Source organism: Lathamus discolor, chromosome 3 (genome assembly GCF_037157495.1).
Source record: "Lathamus discolor isolate bLatDis1 chromosome 3, bLatDis1.hap1, whole genome shotgun sequence".
Classification (NCBI taxonomy): Eukaryota; Metazoa; Chordata; class Aves; order Psittaciformes; family Psittacidae; genus Lathamus; species Lathamus discolor.
The window spans coordinates 55,065,628-55,078,622 of NC_088886.1; the positions used below are offsets into that span (position 1 = coordinate 55,065,628).

The 12,995-nt window shown below is 34.6% G+C and overlaps 1 protein-coding gene across 5 annotated transcripts in view; it reads left to right on the forward strand.

Annotated features, from left to right (window-relative positions):
• Positions 1–12,995, forward strand: part of DENND1B (DENN domain containing 1B) — a 160,815-nt gene that overhangs the window by 113,538 nt on the left and 34,282 nt on the right. For all 5 annotated transcript variants that reach the window (XR_010611654.1, XM_065675314.1, XM_065675312.1 and 2 more), the window contains 2 exons: positions 1,947–2,072; positions 10,452–10,553. Coding sequence is in view for 4 of the 5 variants with exons in the window: in XM_065675314.1 (XP_065531386.1) it covers positions 1,947–2,072; positions 10,452–10,553 (228 nt within the window). In the remaining variant the exon portion in view is untranslated. The remainder of the gene's footprint in view (positions 1–1,946; positions 2,073–10,451; positions 10,554–12,995) is intronic.

Sequence of the window (12,995 nt, forward strand, 5' to 3'; positions counted from 1 at the left end):
TCTACCTTTTCCTTCCCTTGCATTTAGAAAAGTTAGGCTTTGTCTGTCATGCCAGAGACAACATCTTAAGATTGACAATTCTTTTTTTTATCTCATGTTACTGCTTATGTTTTCGTGAAACTGAGCTGACATTGATGGGCAGATTTCCCTTCTACAAAGGATATATACATTTATTTCCCCTGGGATTAAATTGACCTCATTTTTAATAACTTTGAAATAATCATACAATCCAGAAAAAAAACCAAACCAAAAAAACAAAAACAAAAACAAACCCAAACAAAGCAAGACCCAAAACCATGTCAAAAAAAAAAAAAAAGACCCTGAACCAAGACCATACATTTATTTTTTTAACCTTGGACTGCGAAACAGATTTTTGTACTCAGACTTGTACTTTTTTTTTCTTTCTTTTGAGGTGTAAAGAAAAAACATAAATGAGCATTGGTGTGTGCTTTCCATGGGCTAAACGAATCAGGCTCCAAACTTTTATCTAGATCTATGGAGCTTGGATATAAATGGAAAAGATCACAGCTATGGGGAAAAGACCTATACTGTAAGGGCCTTTCTGCATAGATTATGAACATCATAACTCAATAATTTTTTTTTTTCAGAACTATAGTTATAATTGGACCCAATGGGGGTCTCTCTCTTTGATCAGATCACAGCAACTGTGACTTTACACTGGAAAATGTCACTACTATGAAGGTTTATCACCTGTAGAGCTGGTCTTTTCTCTGATGCCATGTTCAGTTCTCATTAGCATTATTCAAAGTTTAGTTGTTAATTAGGTTGACACTTCAATTACAATCATCATCTACAAGAGCAGTCAGGACTGCTTGCATAAAGAAACAAAAAGATACTAATTCTTGCATGTATTTCTGAAAGAACGAAAGCTGTCTTGGTGATAGTTTGTGTTTACAATGTTTTGTTTAAATAATAACTTTATTACTTTGTACAGTATTTAGTGACTTAAATATTGCTCTATTGGGTATATTGGAATACAAAAGGATGTAGAAATATGTATTCTATATAATTGGAGTAGACTTACTTCTCCCCATATCCCTCATGATGAAAATTAGGAGAGTGTAGGCTATAACTGGGTGTAATTCCGTGTATCTTTAAAGAATACTGTTATAATTTCAGAATAACATTTTTCTCCAAAGTATCTCTGAGTAAGTTATCTAAATCTAAATTGTGTTTTTTCCCCTAGTTCTATATAATCAGCAATTGCCATTTGCCAAGTAAAAAAAGACAGAACTCCTTAAAAAAAACCCAAAAAACCAAGCACTAAAATCAATTTTTTTTTTTTATTTAATCTTTTTTTTTGTGTTTTTAACTGCAGGTGCCTCCTAAGTGGTGGTGTTACTTTTTTCCCCTCCTTTCAAATGTTCTTATCTTTGAGGACAATTCTAAAGGCAGTGTAGCGCTGAATTTATGCAAACTTCTCAACTATTTAACAGCGGTAACAGGTACTCCCATGGTGCATGGGAAATTATATAAGACAATAATTTGACTTTAAAAAAACCTGTAAAACTGAATAGAAAGTGACCATTAAAAGTCGTTAAAAATAAGCCTTTGTAGCACAAATAAAAAATATCCAACTGTCTCCATTCAAAACAAGTAGGTACATGTTATGATTGAAAAAAAAATTCTGCAGAAAAGTGGCTCACATGCATTTTACTGTAAAATAATTACGCCTATTTATGTCAAGAGGCCTTGGGAAAAAGAGAGCATAAACCAATTTGCATTAGCACTCTACCATCATCCCCTGCTTTCATTTCAATTAACAGACCAGCAGGTGCTCTTTGCAGTTAAAAAGATAAGCTATCGAGGAGGAGGATGAATTTTTGGCTGACCTGTAGACACCATGGTTTGCCTGCTGATTGGGTTCGTACCTCGCTGTACCAATTTCTGAGGTGTTAATTTAACTGTTCCACTCTGTCGTGCAGGTCTCGGCCTTGAAAAATAAACTGAAAAAGCAGTCTACAGCTACGGGTCATGGAGTAGCCAAGGCCTTTCTTCGGGCACAGGCAGCACTGTTTGGATCCTACAGAGATGCACTAAGATACAAACCAGTAAGGCTTCTTTTTTACTTCTTTACTGATTTAAGAGAGCATGGTCTCATTCTTTGCAAGAAAAATATGAACTGTTTTAGCCCAGTCAAAGAAAATGTTATAAATCTTATTCTATGCTAAGGATACATTGGCAGTTTAGAAGACACTACCACCTCCTGACAATGAGTTATATGGAAAAATAAATACTTGTCCAGCCAGCTATTTTCTTATTTGTATCACTTGTATAAATTATTTAGTGTAAAATCAGATTGTATTGATGAAACTACTAGCACGCAGTTCACCTGGTTTAACGTGGTGAACTGAAGAGTCTGTACCTTTGACTCCATTGTTTGTCACTTCACCGGTCTAGAGAGTTTGCTGTTTGAGGCCAGAAGCTTTTTATTTCCTAGCAGAAGCCATACATGAGTCAAACATGCAGCTTTTCCCTCATATGCTTATCTTGATTCCACTAAGAAGTTAGCAGAAATGAAAATCCATTTCATCTCATCAGAACTTCAGATTTTGTATTTCTGCCATTTTGCTAACAGTCAGTAGATGAATGTGCCATACACTTTCATCCTTTCTGGTTTATGGGGGTGGCACATATTGAGCCTATTAGAGAGAAAATAGTTTATGAGAAGCAAGAGATTAATTTCATCAGTCAGTCCAGGTTCTTATGGTATTTGTAAACTACTGATATAGTTCCATCTGAGGTGGAGGGAGGGTTGGTGTGGGGTTTTTTTGATTTTTTTTTTTTGTTTGTTTGTTTGATTTGTGGGGTTTTTTTGTGTGTGTGAGTGTGCGTGTGTATTGCTTTTAGTTGGACTTTTGGTTTGGTTTCTTTTTTCCTCCACTGATTGCATAGAAAAGAAGATGTTTATGAAACCATTGTGGCCTGATAGGGTTTGTTTTGGCTTTTTTTAAGATATGTTATTTCAGAATATCTCAACAATCAGAAGTCTGCTTCGAATACTGGCATGTCTTGGATTGGCATCAACTTGTCCAAAGACAAAGCATATTTAAAAAACCAAATAAAGTATTGTTTTGAGCTGTGTTCACATGGTTTTAACTAATTTTATATTTTACAGAAATTTTGTTCTGGATTAGTAGAAACTAAGAGAAGTTGTCCCATGATTGTTCAGCTCATTCTATATGTGCCTTTTCAACTCAGTTTAATGCATTGTGAATTGGGAAGTTCAAACAAACAAGTAAAATTTGACTGTATCAGCACTATTTCTGAGGAATTGCAAAACTTGTGAACTCTTATTGCAAAGAAAATACTAGCCTTTGCTTTGGAGGTTGCGGTGCTAGATCTAATAAGCCACAGCTATGGGCCTTATTTGCATTCTTTCAGGAGCTCAAATAGAATTCATGTAGAACATTTGTAGGTGGTATACTTAAATGAGAATATTTTCCTGTATGGATTTGGAATACTTTTGCTTGCCAGATTTTCAGAATCGAACACCAAGAGGTTTTGGGGTCCCATTTTTAGGATCAGAAACATCTGATGAAAAATAATATATTTGGATAGTTATCTATTGCTTGGAAGTTGAAAAATATGTTTAAGTGATTTATTTTCCTTGCAACAGTGTGATCTGTATGATTTTAACTTGAAACATGAAACAACTGTCATTAATATTCACTTTGAGTAAAGAACAGCTTTAATAGTGTCTGTACTCATCCAACACTTCACTCCAAACGCTGTTCATCACACTGAACACCCATTCTGTGCAACTGTTTGTTTTCAGCAGAGGACAGATTCTCCTTGGTATAGCAATATGTCTTGAACAAACGTCTACCAATTATTGAAAAAGTGATTGGTGAAAGGAAAAATGGGAAGCTTCAGGGGTCTTGAAAGGAGTTCATGGGACTCCAAAAGACCATATGGAAAATTTGACTACTTTAATACAGACAGGAAATTTGACATATAATAGATAAAGGTGATCATATATGTTTGTGTAATAAATGATAATAAAAAAATATCTTGGTAAAATTTTCCAAGAAAAGTGGAAATAGTTGGTTTTTTTTCTGATTTCATCATGATACTGGATTAAAGAAATTGTTCAAGTTGATACAACTGCAAAAAGTATTTTTGTAATATGCTACACCTTACCTTAGCAAATACTGCATAATAGGAGCGGATCTGTGGAGTAAAACAGTACTGACATCCACACAGTATGCGTTTCTAGGTTTGTTGTGATTCTTATTTTAGTCTGTTGAATACTGAATACCCATGACTAGCTGGAGCTCAATTTGTGCTTCAGTTTTTAATCCAGAAGGAATCCAGTTAGGCGGGGATGCTTGAACAAATTGCTTCACTGTAATATGGTGAACATAATCTGTAACAAAATATCATTAGTGAAATGGTGAATTATAATGTTTTTGTATATAGCCTTATTCATGTAGGGGGCTGCAATCCATTTTGAGACGTTGGGTGAGATGCTCTGACAGGTGAATATGCATGGACTTCGTGGGTGTGGTTCTGGCAGTGGCAATAAGGTCATTCAAAGTGTTTTGGTATAAAGACAAGTGGTCAGTGCATGGCTGTACTCACCCAGCTAGCAGCTGCAGTGGGAGCCACTGTGCCATCTGCAGCATCAGTGATCACAGTTATGACTGCAAGAGTAAACCTAATAGCATTGCTCTTGTGAGATAAATGCTTCTTACATAATGTAAACGTATAAATTCAAATGATATACATCAAATTCAAATTATGTATACTTTAGGTTGTCACAATTTAGCCTTGAACCTTTTGTTGCTTTTGTTTTCTTTAGGTAGTCCAGCATTTGGGAATTTATCATGAAATAATATTGGATGTTCCATGTTTCAGAATTGCATGCATAGGTGGGAGTTAGATGTAAGATTAACATTGTGCAGTTTGTGTCAATTTGTCAGTCAATATACGTGCAGCATTGTGGGGTTTTCTCTGGCTGTTTTACTTTACACATGCTTCTTGGGGCATTTTTAGGCACCCTTCCTCATATCAGACAAGACCCATGCCAGTCAAGCATTTTAACAGCTCTGTGATGGTTAGAGAAAATGGGCTTTACATATATGCTTGTGCAAACCTCGCAGATGAAAGTGAAGACTGGTAAATTTTTTCAATTAGTCATATACAGTAAAGTCAGTAAATAAAACACTGTATGATGGAAAGAATTCTTAAACAGGCAATATTCCCAATCTGTGTCTAGAGAGGGAGTGGTAGATAACAGAACGAGGAAGGAGTGGAAAAATGGTTACTGTAAAATTATTCCCCATGATAGAGATTAATTTTGACATCATCAGGAAAATAAAGCAGAAAAGTTGTTTGCTCCTAAGAAGCAAACGTCAGGAAGAAATGAAGGGGCGGGGTTTTTTGTTCTTAAAAAAAAGGTAATTCATCATGGTAGGACAAATGCATTTCAAATGTATTTCAAATAAAGAAATCCTTGTACTTTATGACACATCTATTAAAATATTATGGAATATAAGCAACAGTAATTTATTATCTGCCTTTGAAAAATTGTCTTTTCTTTAAGGAATTAGCTAACAAAAGATGAAGTCGTAGAAAAAGTATCACCTCTTTTTGGGAAAAAGTCCTCAAAGCTCCTGATGTTAAAACAAAAGAAATGAGCCCTCGGATAGCTTTGGTTTAAGTTATGATGGTTGTAACATCACTCATCAGAAATTAAAAAATGAAGAGCAAAGGCTAATGGCTTGCTCTGGAATGCTCAGCAGCAGTTCATGGTCTGATCAGCATGCCAGGGGTGCTGAGATAACTTCCAGCTTGAAGATAGCACAACCTGTCAGACCTCACTTTAATTGATTGTTAACTGGAGTGCTTTGGGCCAATATTGACGCTATTTCAAGTACTGATGTTGGATCTCCAACATATGCAGATGTTGCATTCAATATACAATCAATCGAAATAATACAATTAAATGTTATATTAGGAAAGAAAAGATATTTCAATATTCACAATGCACCTTAATTACTTGAGAATGCATAAAATGATTGCTTATAATTTAATTTCAGAATGAAACCTTTTGAGGACAGGTATCTCTTGCAATTGACATTGACTTCTTTACCTTTTCACCAAGAGTTAGGCATAAAAACTACAACAGAGTATAGAAATAGAGAGAAAGAGTAATGGAATGCCAGAACACATTTGTGCTTAAATCCAGAAGCGCCTGTGTAATATCTATTATAACTATTTGTTGTTACTTCCAGAAAAATTTTATTTTACATGTTGAAAACTGTATTGTTTAATTTGTCTTAAGGACTATAGTAGCCATTATTGTATTAATAGGAGTTGTTGCAGGGTGGAATTGTGACTATAAGAAATATCTGCGCATCAGAATCTTTTATTTGGGTATATTGCAAGAAATTTTCAGATTTTTTTCAGATTTTGCAGAAATTTGTTTGCAATTTTAAATGGCACCTTTCTGAGTAGAATTATAGGTCGTACTCAGTTATCCCCTGGCCTTTATCTCTGAAAGTTATGATAGCAGATGAAATTTCAGTTTTGTACTTCTTTGGTTTTAAACAGAGGACTTTTAATATCAAAACCAAAATGGTGTTTTAATACTTTGGTGGTGTTTTTTTGTTTGTTTGTTTATTTGTTTTAAAGTAAATTATATAGAACTGAAGAAGCTACGGCCATACCTGCCAACCTTACTCTCTTCATGTAATAAGCAAGAGCTACCATATGAAACAGTATTAATTATAGCAGTAGTACAAATATGAGTCATCTCATGCTAGAGCAATATGAAGGTTTTCTGAAATAAAGAATTAAAATGTACTTCTTGTTCAAGTTAAATATCACTAGATTTAGAAAGCACAAACATTCCTTCTAATCTAAATTATTTTTCCTCTTAAAATGATCACGCTGTTTTAACTCACTGTTTTCATGTTCCATTGAGGTCTGTATAAATAGGTTGCTTGAAACGTGAATGTAGCTTAGAGCAAGAAATTCCTGCTGTGTGTGGCAAGCTATGAAAGGGGAAGAAAATTCTATAGCAACTGTTGTTAAAAGAACAGATATCCTGTTTGGGCATAGGTTGTTTGGTCTGAGTATTAGCTGTCTACTTTTCAGTATAGAGTCCCCACTGGGTTTTGATCGAACTTGTTTTGAAAGTACATTGTAGATCAATACGACAGGAGCCATTTGATGGTCTACTAGTTAAATATCAGTGGAGCATTCCTCCAAAACTCACTCTCTAAAGGTACCTGTTTGTATTTGCAGAAGTGAGAATGTTATAAGCCTTATGTACAAAAACTCCTAGAGCTATATTTGTTTATGTTTATTCAATAATTTATTTTTTAAATAGCACTTCAAAAGGCTTCATGCTTACATTAATGATCTTGATTTGCTAAAGTTTTATTTGGAAAGCAATTTTGTTGTTCAGAGCCTTGTACAAATAAAAGAGCTAGAAATTAATTGTATTATTTAGTACAGTTTCAGTAAAGTTATAACAGATACTCTCAGAAAACTTCAGCGTGGAATTTCTACAGGTTTCAACAGATATTCTCATTTTGATGTGCTCAGTAGGTAGGAGCTTTAAACTTACTCACATTTTAAAGCAACCTTGATATGAGTAGGTTCAAATAAAAGATGACTTTTGGATGTGAAGTCTTTACAGATCTAAATAAATTTTCAGCTAAGAAATAGCTTTGGTTATTCTGTCTCTGAATACTGATAACGGAACAGATGCACCAATGTATGAGTGCTTGCTAAGTATCTGAAGCATCCAGTGATTAAAGGAAAGTATTTGGGAAAATATTACAGCCATGCACTAAAAATGTGTGGTGAACTACCATTTCCTGGCATTCTGTTATATGGCTTGGGCAGAGGAGAAGTGCCGTCAAGGGTGACTACCTGATTGCTCTCTTTCCCCAAGCTGATGTGGAAGGGAGAGGAAGCATGCCTGTTTTCTGCTGAAAGATAATCTCTCCTTTTTCATTTTTCCCAAGACAATTGGCAAAGTGACAGTGAAAGCATAGCTTAGTTTTCATTATTTACAAAATATACTATTAAGAAAACTATTTTCTTTCATGTTTCATAGTATGTCATGGACTATCATCTAGTAAGTTCTGCACTCCCATAAAGCCTCTGTATTTCCAGAAGACATTTCTTCATGTAGCAACAATACATATATATGTAAATAAAAATGAAAAGAGGAGTTGTTATAATTTGCTGCCTTGAAATTTTTTTGGAAGAACTACAGAACTGAGAGGAGAGTCTGCCCTCAGGAACACGATGTCTTGTACCACCATGTTTCACTGGAGACTATTCCATTTGTTTTGATGCACTTTTTGCTAAGTAGCTTGGGGTCATCTTCTTAAGACAAGAGTCTTTAGGAGCTCATGAATAGCTAACGAAAAGGGGGTCAGGAAGGCACTGCTGTTTAAAGCACCACAAACATTTCAGGCTGTTTGGCAGATTCAGCATGTCTTGCATGTGTACAGTTTTCGTGAGTTGTCTTGGGATAAGAAGTAGGTAGCGTAAGTTGGTTGTTTCTCCTAGAGACTTGATCAGCGAAGTGCTACATACCGCTCTGAGATGGCGTTGCATATCACAGCATTCCAGCTACCCTGTGGAGGGAGAGGAGCTACGTTAGGTGAATGTATAGCTTCTGGCTCTTCTGGGGAGGTTTCTTTTCTGAAAGAGGTTCTGTAAACAAGCAAGGATGTAAAACTTAAAAACAAGTTAAATATGAACTTTGCTGAACTTTGCTGTACTTTGCTGAATAGTATTTGACCTCTTAAGAGAGACTTTAAACAGGGAAGCTTTTGATAGTATGTAAGGATTACAAAATGGCATTGCAGTGTTTTTACGACATTTCCTTGGATCATACTTGAACTATTTGAAAACAAAGTGCGAGGTGTATTGAAAACAAAGTGCGAGGTGTAAAGAGCAGTTGGAAATGATTCAGAGCCACTCCACCAAACTCAACTAGGTCACATGCAGGGAACATCTTGTGATGTTCTGGGAGCACATAAATGCACAGTCAGAACAGTAGGAAAATGAAGTGAAATGGCATGTGTGGTTAAACAGGGTTAGGAGGAGAACGCTGTGCTGGTCATGGGCATGGATACATTTGTCTTTAAAGTGGGTGGTGGAGCTGTTGGGAAGATCAGTATCACATGTGTTTGATCTTTTCTGTTTTGAATTGCTGAGGTCTCTTTTATTCTGTTGTGAGACTGCATTGTTATATGTAGCTTTTGGGTAGTAAAATATTCTATAGTATGTTTAGGTGTGGCATTTTGTTGGATTCCACATTTTCTGTCTTTCAGACCTTTGGTAATTGTTTCTAACCTGATAATTATTTGGGTTTTGTAAACTTGAGTGAGAGGCCTTTTGGCTTGGTTTCATGATGAAATCAGTTCATGTACTTTGATCACCACACAGACTTTGTAATATTCCTATAATCTATCCAGTCATGCCAAAAAGCTTCAAGTATTTATTACAAAGTATTGACAAGAATAACAGTATTGGAGAGAATGTGCATCAAAAATGTGCAGTGGTCTGTGCAAATAAAGTTAGCAAATTTTAAATGAGGTTAGGGGCTAGCATAGAGTCAGTTCAATTGTTTGTAAGTGATTTTATTAGTATCTTTTATTTTTAAATAAATGCTGGTTTCAGTTGTAATTTTTTTCGAAAAACAATTTTCAATGGGTACTTTTTTATGTTTGATCAGAGTGTTTTGGTGCAGGGTTTTTGGTAACTATAGGCTATGCTATTTTCCCATGTTATGGAAATACTTGTTTAAATTTTAATCTCATCTGTCAAGACTTCCTCCATAGCAGTGTTCCAAAAAATTTTGTAGTTTTTATTTTGTATAAAAATAGATATTTTTTTTCAATAATGTCCTGTTAAATCAGAAATATATTTATCAATCTTCTCATCTTTGGTAGAATAAATGTAAGAACAGCTTGGTGCAGCCACATATTTTGGTCTAAATTAGAGTTATGGTTTAGTAGCATTGGTGATTTAACATGCCAGGGAATCATAACCCTGAACAATAATGCATGTTAAATTATTTGAAGAAGTGGACCTGCTCATCTTCAAAATATGAATCACTTCCCTGAAATTGTTAATGAAGAGTGCTATAAAGGTAACCTGAATCAAATATAAACCTCTTTAATTTTTCCTTCCAGTGCGTGTTTTATAGGCCTACAAACCAGACACTCAATTGCAAAATGTAGTTTGAGAACTATTTCAATATTGTATGGAGATCTTGGGCTTTTTGTTGTTGTCTAAATCTGTTTAATTAGATGCATGTTTATCAAGATTGCTTGAAAGGGAATAATTGCATGTATTGGTTCTTAATAAATGATTTTGCAATGGAGAATTTAAAATAAATAGGCATATTTCTGTGCTCTAGTTACTATCTAACTTTTCCTGCTTAAATTTTTTAGGGAGAGCCTATAACATTCTGTGAGAATAGTTTTGTGAAGCATCGTTCCAGTACTACTAAGCAGTTCCTGGAAACTGCTGTTAATCTTCAACTGTTTAAACAGGTACGAGAGGGTAAATGACCCATATTTAATGATTTACTTGTAAAACATGTACATATTTAAATACATTTTCCTTTCTGTCAGCTTATGGAATTCTGGGATAAATTATAAGTACGTTGTGTACAGAAAGTATTCTCAGTTTTGCTGTATTAGTTAAAAAGGAGGGGGAGGGGGAACTCAACAGAAAAATAACCCCAGGATGCAGACCCAGTGCAACATCTCTTCAGAGCCAGTCAGCTTCGTATCTAAACAAGAAAAATCATGTATCTCCCAGTTTGAATGGTTGAACTTTTTTTTCAGCTGTCGTGGCTCATAACCAAAGAACCTAAGCAACATAGTGTTTACTTAAATTGGACTTCAGTGAGCTTTTATTTAAAAACTGGATTCATACTGTAATTGCAGTTTTCATTGCTAGGCCTTTTGCAGTATGTGCATAAAGAATGTTACAAACTCAAGCCATACTGGTGGCCTGAAGAATTTCTTAGTGATCTGTTAATGCAGATTTTGAGCTAATAGAGAACAAATTGTTTGTCGAATGTCTGGCACAGCTCAGTAATAGTTTTGTTACAGTCCTTGAAATGATTTTTTTATTTATTTATTTTATTCTGTAACTCTTTTTTTCTCTCTTATCATCACATGACCCCTTTGCATCAAAAGAGTGTTAAGGCTCTCATTACTAGGTTTTTAGTAAAATCATGGAAAATCTGAATGAAATCAGGTGACTCATGGAAGTATATATTTTCCTGCAGATATCTGGAATGATTGAGGCACAGGAGTTCATGCTTAAATAAGCTGGTGGACTCCTTTGAAGATATACTGTCCTGATAGATAAGGGAAATTCATTATACATATAATCTTCTAATTTTCAAAAAACATTTGGTGTTAATCAGAGGCTAGTGTCTAGCATAAAGATTTATGCAAGTATGATAGTTTGTAGAAGTCCTGTGAAAATATGTTTCTTCTAATTGTATAAAAGTTAAGGAAATATTGATCATAGAGTGGGGCTCCTTTAATTTTAATGTGTTTTATTTTATACATTAAAAGATGTAAGTAAAAATATAATAATAAAGAATAAATCTGAAACCTTTTGAAGTATCCAGCACATGATTGCAAAGGAAAAGTATTTTGTATATCTCACTGTGATAGGCTGGCATGAAACTTTCTTAATAGGAAGCTGCTTACAAGCAATATTTCAAAATTGTTTTCACACTGTTGCTACTAAAGCAAGACCTTCAGCTTAAGCAAAAGACTTAACTCCACTGAAATGAGTGGGCTTGTCAATGTGGCTCTGTACTTACCCATTACATTTTAATATGTGTTCAATTAAGCAGAATTCAGTTTACAGTTTGTTTATAGCTTGTTTTAATTTTATTTCAGCTACAGAAAATAATATATTTTAGAGGATTAGGAAATAGTAACAATTTTGATGATGTGTGTGGTTTAATAGTACTACTAATAGTAGGGTTTTTTCATTCCTCTAGTTTCTGTTGCAAAGGCTACTCCTACTTTTTCAGTTAATCCTCAACCCAGCTGTATCTTCTCCAGTTTTTCCCACTGGCAAATGAGCTGTTTTCAAAGTTGTTTGTGCTCAAAAGGACTAAACTGTATTTTATTTTGTTCTGGAAACTTTTAAACAGAAAACAGTTCCTAGAAGCTGCCTTAAATCTAGACCAAGCAGAAAATAGGAACTTTAAATGCACTTTTTCACATAACTGACAAGTAAGCTTTATTTGTGCTGTTTTATAAAATCCTTCTTCTGTCCTTTTTTCTTAGTATCCCCAGCCCATCCCCTATCTGAAAACGTGTTAATTCCTCTAATTCAATCATGGTTTTAATTTTGGAAGATGTAATTTTTCACCAAAGTACCAGGAAATCATTGTTGGAATAAATTGTGGAATTGACTCTTCGTGTTACTTCGATTCAGATTATTTTCATCTTCAGCATCATCTTGTTTTTACTGTGTTGAATTTTGATGTTCTTTCTATTTATGATAGCCCCAAATGTATTAGCACATGCCAGTCTTTTGTGTCCAAACCTTTAACTAACCTGTAAATAGGATCATTCCCAACACTTACCCATAAATACCTTGTTTTTTTCATTACAAGCTGTTAATGTCTTTTTGGGCCAGTCCTTATCCAACCTGAAGTTCAGGTGTACTATTCAGGTACTCTGCATTTGTTTAATCTAAAATAGTATTTTGAGACACATGAAAAAGATTTTTCTGGGGTATAGATAAATTGCATTTCCTTCATCTAGGAAAGCAGTTGTTAAAGAATCTGTGAGGACCAGAGTTTTGATAACTCATATAATATATCTTTCCATTTACTCATTTACTCTTTCCCCCCCCAGAATCTATTTGTAAGTCTCATCAAATTGTAAAGGGCAAATAACAGACCAGTTCTTATCAGAGCCGTTGTTTTTTAAGTAATGGCACTGTTACACTTC